The sequence below is a fragment of the Trichosurus vulpecula genome, chromosome 2, assembly GCF_011100635.1.
Source record: "Trichosurus vulpecula isolate mTriVul1 chromosome 2, mTriVul1.pri, whole genome shotgun sequence".
Taxonomy (NCBI): Eukaryota; Metazoa; Chordata; class Mammalia; order Diprotodontia; family Phalangeridae; genus Trichosurus; species Trichosurus vulpecula.
In genome coordinates, this window is record NC_050574.1 from 381,430,280 (window position 1) to 381,454,245 (window position 23,966).

The window sequence follows — 23,966 nt, forward strand, 5'->3', positions numbered from 1 at the left end:
CATAAAGGTTCTCTTCCTTTTTTATAATCTCTTTGGGAGACAGATTTAGTAGTGATATTGCTGGCTCAAAAGGTATGCACAATTTTATAGCCCTTTGGGCATAGTTCTAAATTGCTCTCCAGAATGAGTGGATCCACCAACTACTCCGTTAGTGGCCCAATTTTTCCACATTCCCTCCAACATTTGTCATTTTTTCCTTTTCTGTCATATTAGCCATTCTGATAAATGTGAAATGGTACCTCAGAGTTGTTTTAATTTGTGTTTTTCTAATCAATTGTGATTTAGAGCACTTTTTCATATGACTATAGATAGCCTTGATTTCTTTGTCTGAAAACTGCCTGTTCCTATCCTTTGATCATTTATCCATTGGGGAATGACTCATATTCTTATAAACTTGACCCAGTTCTCTATATATTTGAGAAATGAGACTTGTATCAGAGAAGCTTACTGTAAAAATTTTTACAGAAAGGAATAATGGGAAAAATTTACAGCACATTTTTCTGTTATTCCTTTTTGTAAAAGTGCTAAACAATATGTATACTTCTTTCTATTTCCACTAAAGGAGTTGTCAGAGGTTTATATCTAATTTTCCTAAAATCCTGTTCTTGCTTATCTGTTGATTAGGTCTGTCTAAGTCTGAAAAGGTGTAAAGAGGTCCCCACTTTATAGTTTTACTCTCTATTTCTCATTCCCCTCCTGGCCCTTCTTCAAAACAATGCCTGTGCTACTATCACATGGAAATTCTCACAGCTCCTGGGCTCTCCTCACTCTGAAACATCAAAGATACTTGTAAGCTTTTCAACTTGAAATATCCTTCTGTAAGACCTTCCCCTTCTATTTTGTGGATGGGCCAAAACCAGCCTTCATTCTCTTCTCAGCCCTGTTTTGAACTTCTGGCATTTAAACCCATGCCTTTTCACTGGGTATCTTTAGCTCTCTGCCATCTTTTAGTTTCCTTTTTTGTGTTTTCTTCTTCCATTAGAATTAAATTTCCTTGAAAGCAAAGATTTTCTATATTTTTGCTTGTATTTGTATCCCTAGCATAGTACCTGACAAAATTAGCATTTAATAAATGCTTTTTTCTTTCTTTACTTCATTGTAATTCAATTAACATTGCTTCAAATATTTAGGTGCTCTGCCATACAATAATACATTAAATATTGGTATTGATACATTTTCCATGCTTTCCATGGTACCTTTAAATGTAATATAGTTTTATCTTTTTTAACCATATCTACTTTTATTTTTGTATTGTCTGAAATCATGACTGCTATCCCTGATATGTTTAGTTTAATCAAAGCATAATAGATTTTTCTATACCCCATTAATTTAACTGTATAGATATTTCTATTGCAAACTTGTTTAATGTAGACAATATATTGCTGGATTCTGCATCCTAATTCTTTATGCTTTCAATTCTTTTGATTGGTGTGTGTTTTGCTGTTGTTTGTTTGGTTAAAATGAAAGTAAAGTTCAAGTATTGTCCACTCTCCCCACCTCTTCTCCCATGTTTATATACTTTTCTTATATTGTATTCTGATATGTAAGGTAGAAAATTCAACTCCATTCTTTCCCCCTTCCTTTTCTTTCTTCTCTTAAGCTCAACAAACCGTAATAAAACCACTTCTAGGACCTCTGTCTTATTCAATATCTTTTGTGACCTATGATGACATTAGAGTTGTTAAAAGACACTTGTTTGTTCTCCTCCTGTTAAAATGTAAACACTTCATTCTTGAATAATCCTCTCCATTGATGTATAATCCTTTCCAATTGATTAAATATATTTACCTTTTAATGTTGTTCTGTGTTTCTATTTCAATATTTCTATTAAGCATTTGTCTTGTCATCAGTAATACTTGTTAAAAATCTAATTTTTTGAATTAAACATCCACACCTCACCCCCACCCCCAAAAATGTACTTAGTTTTTTCATGTAAATTATTCTTGGTTTTAAGCCTTTACCTCTCATCTCCTTTAGAGTAATGGTTACAAAGTTTTATGTGATCCTGACTCCATTCCCTTAGTACTTGAATTTTATCTGCCTGCCTGCAATATTTTTTCTTTGCTCTGGATAGTCTGAAATTTCACTCTAACTTTCCTGGAAGTTTTAGTTTTCCAAATCTTCTAAGAGGTGACCAGTGGATTCATTCTATTTTCCCTGTGCCTTCTCATTCTAATAAGTCTGGATGGTTTTAATTTGTGATTTCTTTAAAAATCCAGACTTTTCAGTCATTCATGGTTTTCAGGTATGATTTTTGGATTTTATGTCCTTGAAAAAAGGATCATTCTATATACCTCAAGTTATTTCCTCTTCTGACTTCCGATCATTAAGTAGCACCTCAGGGTCCTTTTTTTCTTCCTCTCCCTCCCTTCCATCCTTTTTCTCTATTAATTGGCCAGCCACTTGGTGATCTCATAGGATCAGGTACTTCATAGAGGTATGTGCTGGATTAAACCATCATTGGGTGGGGAAATGGGATAAGAAAACTCTAGGTAAAGACCAGTGTCAGTGATGATGACAAAATTCTTTGCTCCTTTGGGGATACAACCTTACTGAAACTCAAAGTCTGGGTAAAGCCAAAGGAGCTTAGCTGAGGTGTCTTCAGAGAACACTAGATGCAGGAGATCTTGAAAAAGACCAAGCAGTTCCTGTTCAGGGGAGTCCAAGTCTATACAGACCACATGTGGTATGAGAGATGTGCCATGGTCCATCTTCCATAACCAGTGAAGAATAGACAGGAATCTATGAGGACTAGAGGTACTTGGATGAGATGGATGCTTATTGATCAAGACAAGACACTTCTCAGGAAGTGTGCACAGATCACAGATATACTCATCTTTTGGAGTGTCCAAAGCATACTCTTCCTGTGGAAAGACTATCAAGATAGAAGATGCCTGTAGGCATTGTGATCACTTCTCATATGAGAACTGCGTGACAATCTGCTGTGCTACAATAGTGTGATTTGCTGATTGTGAGTGCTGACTGCCATAACATTAGCAAGAGAGTGCTATTCAGTGACTGCTCAATGTTCGAGGCCTAACATTCAAATAGAAAGGACTACCTTCAGGCTGGGTGGCTGGTATACCTTTGTCATCTGTCTGCACAATTAACAATACTATACAGCTGAAAGAACTATAAGATTTCTAGATAGCAGAACTGAATAAAACCTTATTTTCCAGGTCAGTTTTTTTTCAAATAGGAAATACCTTATATATTCTATACCTTTATTAGTTCTTCAGTTCTATACTAGTATTTCTTGTTCTGTCATGGAGTCATTGATTTCTGTTTGGTCCATTCTGAGGTTTTGCTAAGCCTGTGTTCCTGTTTATTCTCCTGCTAAGTCTTTAGACATTAGAATTCATTTCCATTTCTTTCCTCTAGACCTCTCATTTCATTTATTCTTACTTCATTTCTTACAGGAATTCTAACTGACCTTGCAGCCAAATTTTATTTTTGTTTTCTGTTCTGTTTGTAGAAGTAATAGAAGTATTCCTTTCTTCCGCCTTTACTTATATCTTATGAGAACTTTTTCATTATTAGGGCAGTTACAAGGAGTATATATAGACAGAGGGCACAGGTGTGAGTTGAATATGAAGTGATGATATAAAAAAATAAAATTAAGGAGTAAGAGAGGAATGTACTGTGAGGGAAAGGGAGAGGTAAAATGGGGTAAATTATCTCACATAAAAGATGCAAGAAAAAGCTTTTACAGTGCGGGGGAAGATGGGGAAGGTGAGGAGGAGTAAGTGAACCTTACTCTCATCAGAACGGGCTCAAAGAGAGAATAGCATACATACTCAGTTGGATTTAGAAATATATGTTACCTTACAGGAAAGAAGTAGGGAAAGGGAATAAGAGAAGAGGAGATCATTAAAGGGGAGGTAGATTGGGTGATGGAGTATTCAGAAGTAAAACACTTGAGAAGAGACAGGGTAAAAGGAGAGAGAGAATAGAATTAACAGGGAGAAAATAGGATGGAGTTAGCAATCATAACTATGAAAAAAATTCGAATCAAATTTCTCTGATAAAGGCCTCATTTCTCAAACACATAGAGAACAGAGTCAAATTCATAAAAATAAGAGCCATTCCCCAATTGATAAATGATTAAAAGATATGAACAGTTTTCAGATGAAGCAATCAAAGCTATCTATAGCCATACAGAAAAAAAATGTTCCAACTCACTATTGAATGGAAAAATGCAAATTAAACAATTCTGAGGTACTACTTCATACCTGTTAGATTGGCTAATAGGACAGAAAAGAAAAATGACAAATGTTGGAGGGGATGTGGGAAAAATGAGATATTAATTCACTCTCAATGGAGTTGTGAACTGATTCAGCCATTCTTTAGAGCAATATGGAAGTACGCCCAAAGAGCTAAAGAACCACATATACTCTTTGACCTAGCAATACCACAACTAAGTCCTGTATCCCAAAAGAGATAAAAAAAACAAGAAGGAAAAGGACCTATATATGTATGAAATTATTTATGAGAGCTCTTTTCTGGTATCAAATAATTGGAAATTGGGAGGATGTCTGTTAATTGGAGAATGGCTGAACCAATTGTGGTGTTCCATATCAATTTGGTAATTTCTTTAATTCTGTAACAATTCTTCATTTTCATATGTTTATATATTTATTATCATCCCCTCAATAGAAGCAGAACTTCCAGGAATGCTAGAAGTTTTTTTTTTAAATGCCCTAGAACTTTTTGGTAAATATTTTAGTCTGATAAAAAACTATTCAGACCTTATAAGCTCAACTAGACTTTTTCTGACAATTATTTTACATAACTCTGAATGAAAAAGGGAGTTTTATCAATAAAAATTACCTTTCCCCCCAAATCTCAGCACTTTACTCTTTGTATGGTGTTGCCCATGATAAGCATATTTTCTTCATAGCAATTGATAGTAGTTCCTTTTTTACTTGTTTTCTTTTGTTTTTATTGATCTTCCCACTGTTCTTCCAAATTCAAGAAGCTATATTGTCCCCTCCAGCTGACAGTTTCCTCTGAAAGTGTCTTCTATTTTGTCAATTTGGGGCAATAGTCTTCATTTTTAATTGCATTTTAGTTTTTGCTTCAGTTTAACTGATACTTTTTCATTGTAGGTTTTAATTAATGATCTTTGAAATGCTAATTTTTCTCACACCAACAGCCATTGCAATATCTCAAATGGTTATTGAAATGTGCTCAAGAGTCACAATTTTTGTGTCTTACTTTGAGTAATATCAATTCTTTAAAACCACAGAATCAAAACAAGAGAAATTGCTGAAAAAAAGTGTTTAGCTACATATCAGGAAATTCAGCACTCCGTGTATTAAAAGTCATGAAATCTGGGTTGATTTGATCAAAACCATATTTTCTCTGTTAGTCTAGTAACAGTAGAAGCACAAATTATGACCACTGACAAAATCAAGTCACATCAAAACCATTGGTTGTCTCAATTCATAAACCATTGTAATTACTGCTCCATTTGCTGTCCCTCTTTTCCCAAACAAACTCCATACACCTCTCCATTGCCTTTTGGGTGGTCCTCATTTTTCAGAGACTGTAATATAGTATGACTGACAAAGAGAAGCTTTGTAATTTCCCAAAAGCAATCCAGTCATCAGTCTTTTAGTCATGGTCACATTTCATTGTCTCTTTGTTGTTCCCGCCAAGGATTTTGATGAACAAGATCTATTACGGTTCATTCAATTACATCCCATGGTCTAAATAATAGAAATTCTTCTGCTTGGTTTTTCCTGTGCAGGTAGTTAGTTAGTCCAATAGCTGTTGAGTGACTCTTGGTCTCATTCAGAGGACTATGTCTTGATGCACTAAGCACAATGTTACCTATAAAGAAGAGCATCTAGAGAACCTCACTTTCCTCAGGAAAACTCTCTTCAAATTTAATTCTGTGCTGGATTTCTTCCACCACAATGACCAGAACACATGATAAGCATGTCTCTATGTTTTATACTCCATTCCATGTTGGTATTCAGTGTCATTGAACAAGATTATCTCTATGATGTTTCAAAGAATCTTCTATAGCTTTGACACATGCATAGGAAGCATTCTGTTGAAAAGGGTCTTTTATGTGATATTGTGATTTACTGAATCAAAAAAATTTTAAATTGTCAACAAGGAGTAGTGTAGAGCCTTGCATTTTCTCCATCTTATATTGAATTATATGATGATTGACATTTTGTCAACTTTAGAATACCTTTTATAAAACCTTCCCTGTTCCTTTCTATAATCAAGAAAACCATCAATGCATATGGTGATTATTCTTAAAATAGTAGGAGTGCTGGCTAATAGTTCTCCATTTTTTGGACCCCATTTTTGGTAGTGATAAGACTTAAGTCTTTTTCTATACCCTTTTTTTTCCAATCCTCCAGATAACTTTAGAATTGATTAATCAATGCCTTCACAATTGTAACACCTCTAGCCTGGATTGTTTCTATATATAATTGGTCTAATCCAACTGCTTTCTTTTTAAAAATGTTTCATTTTTTATTATTAGTAATTAACAAACATGAACATTTGATTTAAAAGGGTATGAAAAGAGGGTGGTATATTAATTCTTATTATGTAGTTTTTCAACGTATAAGTTTAACATGGAAGTTCTGAGAATGTCTTGAATGTCTGTATCTTTTTGTGAACTTCCTTCTGCTGTTTGAAGTGTATTTTTAAAACATCTCGTTTATTTCTTTCTCCTCTTCCTCCTCCTTTTTCTGCTTCATCGCCATCACAATCACTTGAATACCTTTTTTCTAATAGAAAAAATGCAACATCTAGAATCTAGATATCATTGAAATGGGTTGTAAGTGAAAGTCTTTTGTATTTTTTTAAATCTTCGAAACAGTTTTGAATAATGGCCAAATTCATTAAAGGGACTTCTTTGTGGATGGAAAGGTCATTGAGTGTACTTAGTGACTGAAGTTGAATAGGAAAATTATGTGTACTTTTCTTCAGATTCAAAGATAAATGACAATGATTCATGTCTGTGTGCATAGGTGTGCCTAAAGTGGCTTTTTCGCAATGCTAATCCATAAAGGTTGTTTGGAGTGTTTCCTAGTCTTTTAAGAATAATAAAAGTAAGAGCAAATTTTTTGAGGACAGAGTTCCCAGGAGAAGTTTCATATTTGGGAGCTAATATTAAATCTGAAAGCCTGGAAAGTAGTCCACATGCTACCAGGATCAGGAAGCTTCTCTACAGTGTCCCCAATGAGTGGGGATCTAGCCTTGCCTAAATTCCCCCAGGGACAGGAAACTCATTACTTCACAAGGTATCTGAGTATACTTTTGTCTGGCTCTAATTGTTCCATAATTTTTCCTTTAATTGAGCTGATATCTGCCTTTCTGAACTCTTCCTTCAGCCAAGCAAAATTCCTAATCCATCTTAAACATCATAGGCCTTTAAATGTTTGAAGATGATCATGCTATTCCCCCTTAAGCCTTCGCTAATACCTTGATTTCTCTCTTTAAAAAAATTATTTTTATTGATGAGATTTATTTTTATATCACATTTGTTTCTGAACATATTTTTACCCCCTTCCTTACATAGAGAGCCATCCCTCATAACAAAGATTTAAAGAGGAGGAGAAAAGTCAGTTTACCCAAACCAACCAACCACGTAAACTACATCTGACAGTTTATGTGATATTCTATACCATCTATAATGAAGGGAATGTGGTGCATATTCTCTTCTTTTCTCCAAGGCCAACCTTAGCCATTATGACTACAGAATACTCAGTTTCATTTTATTATTAGGTCCCTCAACATTGTTGTTGCAGTTTTTTTCCTGTGGATATTGCTTTTCTTGCTCTTCTTGTTTCTCTCTAGATGACTTCATATGTCTTCCCATAAAAATGATATTCTTAGGTTCTACTCCCAAATATATCAGGTTCATTTTTTCCCTTAAAAGATAGTTTTATATCGTTGAAACCTGATTGGCTCAAAGAAGTGAGACTTATAACAATTGACATGACTTTCTGGTGACATAGGTATAAAAAAGCCAGAATGAGAGCTGTTACCTGCTCTTCCTTCAGGCTTTTGATTGACAGAGCAGGATGACCAAAACAGAGGTACAGAAGCTGAACTTAACTGAATCAATGATGTATCCTAAATTAACATGATTACAAAGTGTCAGCATGCCTTCATCACGAGCAGGTCATATAAAACTAACCTCATTTTCATTTTGGACTTGGTTACTATGCTTGTAGAGGATGGAAATGCTCTACTATATTAATTCTCCAGACCATTCTTGTGGAGAAGATGGAGAGATGTGAACTACATGATTAGATGGATTCACTGAAGATGGTGACAATAAAGTTGGATGGCTCACTCCAGAGTGATTGTTAATAGTTCGATGTCAGGGTGTCAGGTGGTCTTTAGTGAAGCACCTTGGGGATCTATCCTTGACCTTGTATTATTTTTAGCAATACTTCAATAAAAGAATAGACAATATACTCAAAGTTGCAGGTGATACAAAGTTGGGAGGAATAGCTAACACACTGGATGACAGAGACTGAATTCAAGAAGATCTTGCAAGGATGGAGGATTGGGTTAAATTTAATGGGATGAAATCCAGTAGAGATAAATGTAAAGCATAAAAAATTCAACTTCATACGCAGAAGATGAGAGAGGTACAGTTGGGCTGCAGTTTGTCTGAAGAAAAAAAAGATCTGGGAGGTTCACAAACTGAACTTCAAGCTCAGCATGAATCAGCAGTATGTTGTAGCAACCAGGAAAACTAATGCAATCTTGGGCTCCATGACTGAGGACTTCCTGCCAAAATGACTGCCTGTACAAAGGCAAACCATGAAGTTCCCATATACCCACTCCAATAAGACCCTGAAATTCACACTACACTCAACAGTGATAAAGACATCCAATAAACTACGGTTAAGTGACATCTTAAATTCCACAATCATACAAAAAGCCAGTCAGGAGTTTATAGGAAAAAAGAACTTCTCCAAAAAGCCAGCTCCAGGGTGACCAGATAGTAGAGTCTATATTTGAGGCAATAAGATCAGAGGAAGAAATTGTGAGAAAGCCTCAAGTTGATCTGAAAGCTTTAATGTGGGGACCTTGCAAGCCTCAGGAAGATGCTATTGAATGAGTACCAACCAACAGAGGATCAATCTGTAGCACTCAGACTAGAACAGCCCAGGCCCAGGGGTTTGAGGTCCCTTTCTGTCCTGAGATTCCAGAGAGAGCCCTGAAGATCTAGCAATCTGAATCTCAAGGTCAGAGGGGCCTATCCCTGTCATATAGAGGTCAGTGCACAAACCCCAGGGAGCCAGCTAACACCCGTGGCCAACCACCAGACCCAAAAAAGCAGCAGGGGGCAGATCCTGACACTGACACAAAGACTCAAATCAGAAACTAAGCCTAAAGAGATAAATAAATCAAAGAAATCACTGACTAGCATAAAGAAATTTCCAGGGATGGTCAAAAATTTTTTTAAAAAGGACAGAGTACAAATGTAAGTAGAGGAACAAAGGAGAAAATGGATTTTTTTTCTATTTTTTCCATTTCTAAGTAATGTAAAAATAAAGAAATGGAAATAAAAATAAAGCTCTTGATGAAAAAATTGGAAGAATAAATAAACTAGAAGAGAAAATGATAAATCTTAACCTCTAAGATGCTGTGGGAGCAGGATCACATAGACGTCAGATCTGAGCCTGTGTCATCTGACTCCAGAACCAGTATTCTTTCTACTATACCACAATGCCTCTCATTCTCTCATCAGAGTCAGTATGGCATTGTGAAAAGAATAATAATTCTGGAGGTGGAAGACTTGGATTCAAATGCTACCCATTTGTAAGCTTGGGTGGATTGTCTGGTCCCCATAGACATCAATTTTTTTCATCTGTAGGATGGAGATGTAGACTAGATGACCTCTGGGGGCCCTTCCAGCTCTAGAACTAGAAAAGCTCTACAGGGGGCAGCAAGGTGACACAGTGGATCTTAACCTCTACTTAACCTATTTGCCTCAGTTTCCTCATCTGGCAAAAGGGGATAAAAATAGCACCTATAAAATGAGATAATAGTTGTAAAATACTGAATACAGTGCCTGGCATAGTAAGCACTATATAAATATTAACTATTATTATTAGAGTTTGATCCTGTAGGGTTTGTGTGTCTGTGTGTGTATACACATGTGTGTGTTGCCCATATAGGTTATGATGTGTATCATATGGATCTATCCTGATGTAACTCATAGAAAGGCATGTTTTATCTGTCTACCATACTCTAAGGGGATTCCCTTGATTCCTACTAGGAGGGAGGAGAAGATTGATGAAAGAAGCTGGCCACTCTACTCTCTTCAAAGACCAGGTACCAGGCTAGAATCATATTTATCTGGGTCCTAAATATTGTTAGTCTTGAGGAAATAATTTTTAGGTTCAAGCTGAGATCCGTATCTTTGACAGGGATGGGAGTACCCAAAGTTATGTATCTATGTGTTTATCCATACATGCATACATATGTATACATGCAGACATATAGGCATATATCTCCAAACTTGCCCAGAAGTCATTTACACAGACCATAAATAACAAGTAAACTCATTTATCAAAGCTTATAACTAGTAGAAATTAAAGAAGTTATATAGATTATACTAAATTGAATAATACACAGAGTGAATAAACTCTTCCACTAGGAGTGAAATATTTCAGTTCAATCATGAGAAAGAATCCCAGATCTCACCCAAGGGGGAGCTCTCCAAAGTCTCTAGAGTGGTAAGCTGGGAATAGGAACATGATGGAAATGCCAGCTCCTCTAAATGTTGGCTTCTTTCCGAAGGTCCCAGGGACTTCTCCCTGAAGGAAATCTGGAAACTTGTGTTCTTTCTTAAAGCTGGAAGACAATACCAAAATCTCTCCTCTCCCAAAATCTCACCAGTTTAGCCACTCATGCAGGAATTGAGTAATTGAGTAACCTATCTCCACCAATGAGGAGAGTCATATGCAAGGGTACCACCATCTTCCCAGTCCCTTAGACTCACAACCAAGAAATCATTCTGAGTTCCTTACTATCTCTCACCTCTACTCCACCTCCCCCTGCCACACACATATTCAATATATTGCCAAAGCCTGGTGATTTCACAGTTACAGTATCTCTCTAATATATCTCCTTCTCTCTTCTTTTTTTCCATTCTTTTCTATTTTATTAATGTATGTTTTATTTTTTTATTTTTTTAATTCCATACTTTATTATTTAATATTTTTTAGTTTTCAGCAGTGATTTCCACAAGATTTTGTGTTACAAATTTTATCCCCATTTCTACCCTCCCCCCACTCCAAGATGGCATATATTCTGATTGCCCTATTCCCCAGTCAGCCCTCCCTTCTGTCACCCCACTCCCCCTCCTCCCCATCCCTTTTATCCTTACTTTCTTGTAGGGCAAAATAGATTTCTATGCCTCATTGCCTGTATATCTTATTTCCCAGTTGCATGCAAAAGCAACTTTTTTTTTTGATCATCTGCTTTTAAAACTTTGAGCTCCAAATTCTCTCCCTCTTCCCTCCCCACTCACTCTCCCTAAGAAGGCAAGCAATTCAACATAGGCCACATGTATCATTAGACAAAACAGTCCCATAAATAATCATGTTGTAAAAAATTAACTATATTTCCCTCCATCCTATCCTGTCCCCCCTTTATTCAATTTTCTCTCTTGACCCTGTCCCTTTTCAAAAGTGTTTGCTTTTAATTACTTCTTCCCCCATCTTCCCTCTCTTCTATCATCCCCTTTTTGTCATCCCCTTCCCCCTGCTTTCATGTGGGATAAGATACCCAATTGAGTGTGTATGCTATTCCCTCCTCAATTCAAATCCGATGAGAGCAAGATTCACTCATTCCCCCTCACATGCCCCCTCTTCCCTTCCATTATAACTGCTTTTTCTTGCCACTTTTATTTCAGATAATTTACCCCATTCTATCTCTCCCTTTCTCCCTCTCTCAATATATTCCTCTCATCCCTTAATTTGATTTTATTTTTTAGATATCATCCCTTCTTATTCAACTCACCCTGTGCCCTCTGTTTATATATACATATATTCCCTTCAACTGCCCTAACACTGAGAAAGGTCTCATGAATTATACACATCATCTTTCCATGTAGGAATGTAAACAAAACAGTTCAACTTTAGTAAGTCCCTTGTGATTTCTCTTTCTTGTTTACCTTTTCATGCTTCTCTTGATTCTTGTGTTTGAAAGTCAAATTTTCTATTCAGCTCTGGTCTTTTCACTGAGAAAGCTTGAAAGTCCTCTATTTTATTGAAAATCCATATTTTGCCTTGGAGCATGATACTCAGTTTTGCTGGGTAGGTGATTCTTGGTTTTAATCCTAGCTCCGTTGACCTCCGGAATATCGTATTCCAAGCCCTTCGATCTCTTAATGTAGAAGCTGCCAGATCTTGAGTTATTCTGATTATGTTTCCACCATACTCAAATTGTTTCTTTCTGGCTGCTTGCAGTATTTTCTCCTTGACCTGGAAACTCTGGAATTTGGCAACAATATTCCTAGGAGTTTTCTTTTTGGGATCTTTTTCAAGAGGTGATCGGTGGATTCTTTCAATTTCTATTTTATCCTCTGGCTCTAGAATATCAGGGCAATTTTCCTTGATAATTTCTTGAAAGATGATGTCTAGGCTCTTTTTATGATCATGGCTTTCAGGTAGTCCAATAATTTTTAAATTATTTGTCCTAGATCTATTCTCTAGGTCAGTGGTTTTTCCAATGAGATATTTGACATTGTCTTCCATTTTTTCATTCTTTGGTTCTGTTTTATAATGTCTTGATTTCTCATCAGGTCACTAGCTTCCACTTGCTCCAATCTAATTTTTAAGATAGTGTTTTCTTCAGTGGTCTTTTGGACCTCTTTTTCCATTTGGGTAATTCTGCCTTTCAAGGCATTCTTTTCCTCATTGGTTTTTTAGAGCTCTTTTGCCATTTGAGTTAGTCTATTTTTTAAGGTGTTATTTTCTTCAGTATTTTTTTTGGGTCTCCTTTAGAAAGTCATTGGCTTGTTTTTCATGATTTTCTTGCATCACTCTCATTTGTTTTCCAATATTTCCTCTACTTCTCTTACTTGCTTTTCCAAATCCATTTTGAGCTTTTCCATGGACTGAGACAAATTCATATTTTTCTTGGAGGCTTTTGACTTCTTTTTTGACTTTGTTGACTTCTTCAGGGTGTATGTTTTGGTCTTCTTTGTCACCAAAGAAAGATTTGGAAGTCTAAGTCTGAATCTGAAACCATTTTTGCTGCCTGTTCATGTTCCCAGCCAACTATGTGACCCTTGAGCTTTTTTTTTCAGCATATGACTGCTTGTAGAGTAGAGAGTACTTTGTCCCAAGCTTGAGGGGCTGTGCTGTTGTTTTCAGAGCTACTTCTACATAGCAAATTCTGCCACACCAGCTCTCCTCCTCCCCCAAGAACCACCAACCAGGACCGTGACCCAGATCAAAGCAGGCTCTGCACTCTAGTCCTGGTCTGCTGCTTAATTTCTCCCACTGGGTGGGCCTGGGGCCAGAAGCAACCACAGCTGGAGCTCTAGAAGCAGCCCCAGAGCTGCACCACTTTCCCTGCCCCCAGGGCTAGAGCCTGCCATGAACTCCTTTCACTCTGATCTAGCAGTTTTTCCACTAACCTTCTCTGTTGTCTTTGGCATTTGTGGGTTGAGAAGTCTGGTAACTGCCACAGCTCACTGATTCAGGGCTCTACCACCTGTTCTGCCTGGCTCCCGGTCTAGTTGGTCCTGGCGCAGCCCATGCTGGCCTGTGCTCCACTCAGCTCCCAGCTACATGTGATAGACCCTTCCCAGCGATTATCCAGGCTTTCCTGGGCTGGAGCCCTGCTTCTCTCTGCTATTTCGTGGGTTCTGTAGCTCTAGAATTTGTTCAGAGCCATTTTTAAGGGTGTTTGGTGGGACCTGGGGGAGAGCTTAATCAAGTCCCCGCTTTCCAGTCCCCATCTTGGTTCTGCCCCCTAATGTCTCCTTCTCTCTTCTGACGTGGATTCCACCCTAGTGCAGGCACTTATCGTTTCACACCTATATTCCTACAATGCCTGCTGGTGAGTTTCTCCCTACTCTTACCCTATTCTAATCCATCCTTTATTCAGCCACTGCTGTGATTTTCCTAAAGTGCAGATCCATGTTACCCCTCTACTCAATAAATTCCAATGGTTTCCTTTTACTTCTAGGATCACACACAAAACACTATTTTTAACTTTCAAAAACCACCATGACTTGTCTCCGTCCAGTATTCTTACACCTTGCTGTTATGTAGTCTTTAATCCAGTGTCAAGGGCCTCCTGGCTGTTCCCCAAACAAGTTACTCCATCTCTATGCTCTGGGTATTTTCTCTGGCTGTCCTGAAATGCTGGAGATAATGAAATGCTCTCCTTCCACCAATCCAATGGATGGCCTCCCTGACTTCCTGTAAGTCCTAACTAAAATCCCATGTTCTACAGGAAGCCTTCCCTAAACCTGCTTAATTCCAGGGTCTTCCCTCCATTAATTATCTCAAATTTATCCTAGATATAGCCTTCTCTGTCTATTTTTGTTTGCACGTTGTCTCTCCTGCCAGATTGTAAGATGCTTGAGGACAGGCACTGTTTCTTGCCTCTTTTGTGTCCCCAGCATTTAGCATAGTCCCTGGTGTGTAGCATGTACTTAATAAATGTTTCTTGAGGCTTTGAGCCTCTGGTTCCAATCCTATGAAAATGGGGGTAATAATGGCACCTATTTTACGTGTCTATTACGAGGATAAAATGATATTATATATGTTAAGTGATTTGCCAACCTGAAAGAGCTATAGAGAGGTCAGCTTTTATTATTGTTACCATGGAGGAGTCATTTAACCTCTCTGAGCTAAGATTGGTTTTTTTATAGGAAAAAAATGATCCATTTACTTGATTGTTATAAATCTTGTTTAGCACTTACTTGGGATTTGTGACAATTCCTGCATAGTATTCATTGTTCCTACTGTATAAATAGTTAAAAGCAAGGAATGTAACTCAGGAATTGTGTGTTTGAGGTTTGTTATATAAGAGAAATCTCACTGATAACAGAAGCATAAGAACTAGACCTATAATTTCAGTAGTTTCAGGAATTCTTGAATGAGAAACTCTGTCAATACTGTTGCCAGGTCATCCCTTCTCAGCAATTTATAGTCTTTATTTCTTAGAGCACTGAGAAGTAAAGATACTTTTCCACAGTCACACAACCAGTATGTGTCAGAAGATAATGATCATGTCTGTGTTAAATGTCATCTTGTTCATAAAGCTTTCCCCAATTCCTCTGGGCAGAAATGAACGCCTTACTTGGACCTCACATAGTACTTTATTATCCACCTCTTTTGTGCACACATTCATGTAATATTGCCTATGACGGTTATTTCTATTTGTTTCCAATCCTTCTGTTAGACTGTACACTTCATGATTGTAGGAACTATGTCATAAGGTGTTGCATCTTTCTGAGCACAGTGATCTTCACAAATGATTGCTTAATAAATACTACTGAGTGGGATGAAAAAAAAAAGAAATAGAGGCATACTTCCAGCAATAAGGAGGTCACAGTGCCTCTATATTTTGCCAAAACCTCATCTGTAGTTTGGTTCTGTATACCACAGTTTAAGAAGGATATGGAGGAGTCAGAGTTGCCTTCTAGAGAAGGGCAAACAATATCATCAAAGACCTTGGGTCCATATCATATAAAGATCAGTTAAAGAAAATAAGCATGTTTAGCCATGAAAGAAAAGTCTCAGAGAGAATATAATAAATTGTCTTCAAGTATTTGAAAGGCTGTCTTGTGGAAAAGGGATTTGAATTGTTTCATTTTGTCCCATAGGTCAACAACAAGAATGAGTCAAATTTAGGCTTGATGTTAGGAAACACTTCTTCATCATTTGAGCTGTCCAGAAATAGAAAGGGCTGCCTTCAGAGGTAGTAGGTACCCTCTCCTTGGAGGTCTTTAAGCAGAGGCTAGATGACCAGACATGTCATAGTGTGGATTCTTTACAAATATGGTTTGGACTAGATGTTTTCTGAAGTCCCTTCCAACTCTCAAACTCTGCCTCTGTAATTTATACCTATATTTCATATGCTTTACCCCAAAAGTGCACATTAGGAAACCAGAGGATGAAGGGTGAGGAAAAGGCAATGTTATTGACCCCACCCAAAAGGGTATTAGAGGTAGAGTCTGACCCTGGTTCAAAACTCCAATTCAGAAACTAAATTGGAGAAATGAGTCAATTAAAGAAGAAACTAGTATTTAAAAATTAGTATAGAACTAGGGACCCTCAAAAAGGATAGAGAGTAATTCCACAACAACTGCAAGCAGACAGCCAGAGGAAAAATAGATTTTCCACAAGAACTACATACACTCCTAGAAAAAAAATGAAGCCAGACATGAAAATTAAGTAAAGCTCTGGAAAAAGGAATTTGAAATAACTTAGAAGAGAAAATGGTAGGCCTTATCTAAAAATTGGACTCCCCAGACTGCTATAATATAATTAAGATCTACAAGTAGGAAGAATATAAAGTAACCTGAACAAAATTTAAATGAGAGAAAGCAAAACCAGAAGAATAAAATATACACTAACAAAGAACATTTAAAAGGAAAAGTGAATGAAAAGAAAAAGAATCCTGAGAGGGAGAGACTGAGACATGTTGGGATTTTGTAGACTGAAATTAAAAAACTCATTGAAAAGTGAACTCCCTGAAAACTAGAATATATGAAATAGTATTAAATGATGTCGTGAGACATCAAGAAGCATTAGAACAAGATCAAGGGATAAAATGTAAGATATCTGATATTTTTAAAAAACTGACCTAGAAAAAAAAAGTCAAGTAGGGATCAATTAAAAGTTCTCAGACTCCCTTTAAAACACTATTTTTAAAAAGAGCTTGGGGCAGAACGCACAAAACAGCAGAGGGAAGCAGGGCTCCAGCCCAGGACAGCCTGGATGGTCTCTGGGTGAGGTCTATCCCACACGGAGCTGGGAGCTGGGAGCTGGGAACAGAGTGGAGCAGAGCCCAGCCTGAGTGGTGTGGACCAAACAGACCAGGAGCCGGGCAGAGGGGGCCCTAGCGCCTTGAATCAGTGAGTTGAGGCAGTTACCAGACTTCTCAACCAACAAACACCAAAGACTGTGGAGAAAGTTAGTGGGAAAAGCTGCTGGAGTGGAAGGAATTCGTGGTTCGGCTTCCAGCCCCGGGGGCAGCAGAGGTGGGGCAGCTACAGCTGCTGCTGCTTCTGGCCCCACGCCCACCTGGTGGGAGGAATTAAGTGGTGGATCAGAGCAGGAGTGCACAGCCTGCTGAAGATCTAAGTCCAGTCCAGGTTGGGGGTTCTTGGGGAAGGAGGAGTGCTGGTGTGGCAGAGCTGGCACCTCCCCCCCAAATGTGGAACATAGAACTCTTTAGTCTACAAGCAGTCATACCCCACTGAAAAACTCAAGGGTCAAGTTAGTTGGTTGGGAATATGGCCAGGCAGTGAAAACACACCCAGATTCAGTTTCAGACTTTGGATTCTTTCTTTGGTGACAAAGAAGACCAAAACATACAGCCTAAAGAAGACAACAAAATAATAGAGCCTACAACAAAAGCCTCCAAGAAAAACATGAACTGGCCCCAGGCCATAAAAGAGCTCAAAAAGGATTTGGAAAAGCAAGTTAGAGAAGTAGAGGAAAAATTGGGAAGAGAAATGAGAAGGATGCAAGAAAACCATGAAAAACAAGTCAATGACTTGCTAAAGGAGACCCAAAAAATACTGAAAAATACACTGAAGAAAACAACACCTTAAAAAATAGATTAACTCAAATGGCAAAAGAGCTCCAAAAAGCCAATGAGGAGAAGAATGCCTTGAAAGGCAGAATTAGCCAAATGGAAAAGGAGGTCCAAAAGACCACTGAAGAAAATACTACCTTAAAAATTAGATTGGAGCAAGTGGAAGCTAGTGACTTGATGAGAAATCAAGATATTATAAAACAGAACCAAAGGAATGAAAAAATGGAAGACAATGTGAAATATCTCATTGGAAAAACCACTGACCCGGAAGATAGATCCAGGAGAGATAATTTAAAAATTATTGGACTACCTGAAAGCTGTGATCATAAAAAGAGCCTAGATATCATCTTTCAAGAAATTATCAAGGAGAACTGCCCTGATATTCTAGAGTCACAGGGCAAAATAGAAATTGAAAGAATCCACTGATCACCTCCTCAAATAGATCCCAAAAAAGAAATCTCCCAGGAATATTGTTGCCAAATTCCAGAGCTCCCAGATCAAGGAGAAAATACTGCAAGCAGCCAGAAAGAAACAATTTGAGTATGGTGGAAACATAATCAGAATAACCCAAGATCTGGCAGCTTCTACATTAAGAGATCGAAGGGCTTGGAATACGATATTCCGGAGGTCAACAGAGCTAGGATTAAAACCAAGAATCACCTACCCAGCAAAACTGAGTATCATGCTCCAAGGCAAAATATGGATTTTCACCAAAATAAAGGACTTTCAAGCTTTCTCAGTGAAAAGACCAGAACTGAATAGAAAATTTGACTTTCAAACACAAGAATCAAGAGAAGCATGAAAAGGTAATCAAGAAACAGAAATTGCAAGGGACTTACTAAAGTTGAACTGTTTTGTTTACATTCCTACATGGAAAGATGATGTGCATGATTCATGAGACCTCAGTATTAGGGTAGCTGAAGGGAATATGCATATATATATATATATATATATGTTTATGTATATATATAAGTGAATGTGTATGTACGTATATGTCTATGTGTATATGTATATATATGTGTGTGTGTATGTATATATATATATATATATATATATATATATATATATATATATATAAGAGAGAGAGCGAGAGCAGACACAGGGTGAGTTGAAGATGAAGGGAAGATATCTAAAAGAAATAAAATCAAATTAAGGGATGAGAGAGCAACATACTGAGAGAGGGAGATAGGGAGAGATAGAATGGGGTGGATTATCTCGCATAAAAGTGGCAAGAGAAAGCAGTTCTGTGGGAGGAGGGGAGAGGGCAGGTGAGGGGGGAATGAGTGAACCTTGTTCTCATCAGATTTGGCCTGAGGAGGGAATACCATACATACTCAATTGGGTATCTTACCCCACAGGAAAGAAGAGGGAGGAAGATAAAAAAATAAAAGGAGGGGATGATGGAGGGGAGGGCAGATGGGGGTGGAGGTAATCAAAAACAAACAATTTGGAAAGGGGATAGGGTCAAGGGAGAAAATTCAATAAAGCAGGATGGGTTGGGAAGGAGCAAAATATAGTTAATCTTTCACAACATGAATATTGTGGAAGGGTTATACATAATGATACACATGTAGCCTATGTTGAATTGCTTGACTTCTTAGGGAGGGTAGGTGAGAAGGGAAGAGGGGAGAGAATTTGGAACCCACAGTTTTAAAAACAGATGTTCAAAAACAAAAAAAAAATTTTGCATGCAACTAGAAAATAAGATACACAGGCAATGGGGCGTAGAAATTTATCTTGCCCTACAAGAAAGGAAGGGAAAAGGGGATGAGAGGGGAGTGGGTTGATAGAGGGGAGGGCTGACTGGGGAACAGGGCAACCAGAATATATGCCATCTTGGAGTGGGGGGGAGGGTAGAAATGGGGAGAAAATTTGTAATTCAAACTCTTGTGAAAATCAATGCTGAAAACTAAATATGTTAAATAAATAAATTTAAATTAAATTTTAAAAAAAGAGCCTGGATACTATGTTTCAAGAAACTATAAATTAAAACTGTACAGATCTAACCAAAGGATGAAATGAAGTTAGAAAGAATTCACTGATCACCTCTTGAAAGGAACTTCAAAAGGAAAAGTTCCAGTAATGTCATAACCCAAATCCAGAGTTCCTACTTAAATAAAAATAATAATAATTCAAGCATCCTAAATGAAGCAGTTCAAATACTAAAGAATTACAAATCAGGATCACAAAAGGCCTGGTAGTTTACTTTAAATAGAAATAGGTCTTAGAATATAGTATTTGAAAAGGCAAAAGAAATAGGCTTACAACCTAAAGTAACATACCTTGCAAGGCCAGTAGAGTTTTTTTTAATGAACCTTTAATAGAATTGAGAACTTTCAAATATTACATGTGAAAAGACCAGAGCTAAGTAGGAATTTAAAAATACGAACATAAGTTCAAAGAAAACTATAAAAGTAAATGTATTTAAGTAATTGGAGGGGGCACATGTAGATGTAGTGCTATCGTTCTAATAAGCAGAGAAAAAAAAAGTGGTTTTTTTTCAGAACTGATATAATAAAAGGGTATTATGTGAACTAAATAATGAAAAACAGAGGACCTTAAGGTGAAATGGTTTGAGGATTTGAAGAGAGGGGAAAGAAGGCATAGTAAAAGAATGTACTAGTATAGAAAAGAGGAAGAAACTGTAGAAATTAAAATTTCCCATGATGGGGGTGTGTGAGAAGAAAAGTAGAGAAAGTGGTAGACAGAGCAGGCAACAAATTGTAGCAAAACTGGGTTCACTCCCCACACCCCACCTCAGAATGAAGCTAGACATATCTGCCCCTGAGGGTCCTAGGGGTACCCATGGAGTGAAGCATTAGGAGACTCTAATGCTCTTTATTCAAGTTTCCATTTGAGTGTGTTCTCTCCAATATTAACTACAAGTTATTAGCACCAACGTCTCATTAAACTAATCAACCTCAGTTAGCACTTGCAAAATGATGTTTACCACAAAGATATGGCAAAGACAGAAGTAACTACATTCCCTCAACCCAACAAACCTCAGGTCATACTCTGTCCTACACCACCTGTGTTCCTGGGGGAAATGAGTTCAAGCTTAAAGCAATTTCTACAAAACACTTGATCCCATCAAGTTCCCTTCCAGATGTGACATACCTAGTGGACAGAGTTGCCCCCATTTTTTATAGGGCCTGGCATCTTGGTTTCAAGGAAGAATCGACTGGTGAACTGTGCTTTTGGACTAGGCTTGGATTGCCATAAGTTTTCTTTAGCTGGTACTTATCTTTTGAATGCACCCAGTTGGAACTCAGCAACCAATCAAAAGTCACCACACAATTATTAGACAGTAAACAGAAAATATATGTGTATGTTCAACATTGGGACTGCATCAGCCACACATGCTATATGTTTTCATAAGAATTCAGCTTGGACAATCTCTGCCCCATTACAAGATACACCTTACTCTTATCTGAATTGAGGCCCAGATAGGTTAAATGATTTGCCCAATGCCACATGATTAGTAAGTGTCTGAGGCAGGATTTGAGCACAGGCCTTCTACATTGATCTATGCAATAAACCATGTGGCTCACCTACTTATTATTCTTTAGAAGCAGCTCTTGTTACTAGCTATGGCATATTTGTAAAGAACTACCACAGCATCGAAACATTCCAAACTGGAGGCAGATTTGTAGTCCATTTTTTTAGTCCATTTGAGTCCATTTTACAGCCATTTCCCTCCTCTTGGGGAATATTTGTTTCTTAAGTCCAAGAATTATAGCAATTAAAGTTTTACTAGCCCTGCCATGGGTGATTCTTTATCTTTCTCTCCTTCCCTTTTAAAACGCTATATTACAAGAGAAGCTGCATTGGTACAGAGGAAAGAGGGCTATCCTTAGAGTCAGGCCAATATATTTCAAGTCCTTCCTCTAACACATATTAGCTGAATGACCGTGGATAAATCACTTAACCTTTTATCACCCCAGGTGGGTACCATTCCCCTGGTGTTCCCCACTCCTACTTCTTAACTAGATTATCTCTGTGTTACACATCTTGACTTCAGAAACTAATGTGAAAAAAAATTATTTTATCCACAGGACTTTGTGACTATTACTCCCTGGTAATATTTTGAGATGTAAGATAGATGGTATATGGAAGATAGAAGTATTCACTTATTTATTACCTTCCTGATTCTCTTCAAATACCAACATTTCAACTCCTTTTCATTGCAGCTCCACTCCCCAAAAGACAAAAATGTGACCACTGGACGTCGTGCCCACCTAACACCTATGCCTATCGGTTACTGAGTGGTGGTGGTAGGGATAAATATGCCAAAATTTGCTTTGAGGATGAGCTGTAAGTATTATTTTTCAGTACTTGAAATAATTAATTTTCATCCTTAAAAAAGGACAGCTGGATTAATGTCTGTTATTAAAATGTTAAGAAAACTAACACTGCTAAGTAGAAACAGCATTGCTATGACAGTTGTAGAAAAAAGGTCTTGGGGGGCAGAGCGAAGACGGCAGCTGGAAAGCAGGGACTAGCGTGAACTCCCTGCCAAGTCCCTCCAAAAACCTATAAAAAATGGCTCTGAACCAATTCTAGAACTGCAGAACCCACAAAATAGCAGAGGGAAGCAGGACTCCAGCTCAGGACAGCCTGGATGGTTGCTGGGTGAGGTCTTTCGCCAATGGAGCTGGGAGTGGAGCAGAGCAGAGCCCAGCATGGGTGGCCTGGACCAACCAGACCAGGAGCCAGGCACAGCAGGCCCTAGCGCCCTGAATCGGTGAGCTGTGGCAGTTGCCAGACTTCTCAACCCACAAACACCAAAGACAACAGAGAAGAACTGCAGAACCCACAAAATAGCAGAGGGGAGCAGGGCTCTAGCCCAGGACAGACTGGATGGTCTCTGGGTAAGGTCTATCCCGCAGAGAGCTGGGAGTAGAGCAGAGTGGAGCAGAGCCCAGTGTGGGTGGTGGGAACCAACCAGAGCAGGAGTCGGGTGGAGCGTGCCCTAGCACCCTGAATCAGTGAGCTGTGGCAGTTACCAGACTTCACAACCTACAAACACCAAAGGCAACAGAGAAGGTTAGTGGGAAAAGCTGAGGGGAGTGGAAGGAGTTCTTGGTTTGGCCACTGCCCAGGGGACAGCAGAGGTGGGGCAGCTACAGAACTACAGCTGCAGTTGCTTCTGGCCCCAGGCCCACCTGGTGGGAGGAATTAAGTGGTGGATGAGAGCAGGAAGGGGAAGGAGGAGTACTGGTGTGGCAGAGCTGGCTATAAGAGTTCTGAAATCAACAGCGCATTCCCCCAAGCTTGGGACATAGTACTCTTCATTCTATAAGCAGTCATACCCTGCTGAAAAACTCAAGGGTCAAGTAAATTGGCTGGGAACATGGCCAGGCAGCAAAAACGTACCCAGATTCACTCTCAGACTTTGGAATCTTTCTTTGGTGACAAAGAAGACCAAAACATACAGCCAGAAGAAGTCGACAAAGTCAAAGAGCCTACAACAAAAGCCTCCAAGAAAAACGTGAACTGGTCTCAGGCCATGGAAGAGTTCAAAAAGGATTTGGAAAAGCAAGTTAGAGAAGTAGAGGAAAAATTGGGAAGAGAAATGAGAAGGATGCGAGAAAACCATGAAAAACAAGTCAATGACTTGCTAAAGGAGACCCCAAAAAATACTGAAAAATATACTGAAGAAAACAACACCTTGAAAAATAGACTAACTCAAATGGCAAAAGAGCTCCAAAAAGCCAATGAGGAGAAGAATGCCTTGAAAGGCAGAATTAGCCAAATGGAAAAGGAGGTCCAAAAGACCACTGAAGAAAATACTACCTTAAAAATTAGATTGGAGCAAGTGGAAGCTAGTGACTTGATGAGAAATCAAGATATTATAAAACAGAACCAAAGGAATGAAAAAGTGGAAGACAATGTGAAATATCTCATTGGAAAAACCACTGACCTGGAAAATAGATCCAGGAGAGATAATTTAAAAATTATTGAACTACCTGAAAGCTGTGATCATAAAAAGAGCCTAGATATCATCTTTCAAGAAATTATCAAGGAGAACTGCCCTGATATTCTAGAGTCACAGGGCAAAATAGAAATTGAAAGAATCCACTGATCGCCTCCTCAAATAGATCCCAAAAAGAAATCTCCAGGAATATTGTTGCCAAATTCCAGAGCTCCCAGATCAAGGAGAAAATACTGCAAGCAGCCAG

At 38.2% G+C, this 23,966-nt stretch overlaps 1 protein-coding gene across 1 annotated transcript in view; it reads left to right on the forward strand.

Moving 5' to 3' along the window:
* FAM3B (FAM3 metabolism regulating signaling molecule B) overlaps positions 1-23,966 on the forward strand; it is a 68,700-nt gene that overhangs the window by 29,443 nt on the left and 15,291 nt on the right. The window contains exon 3 of the mRNA XM_036747354.1: positions 21,975-22,098. Coding sequence (XP_036603249.1) covers positions 21,975-22,098 — 124 coding nt within the window. The remainder of the gene's footprint in view (positions 1-21,974; positions 22,099-23,966) is intronic.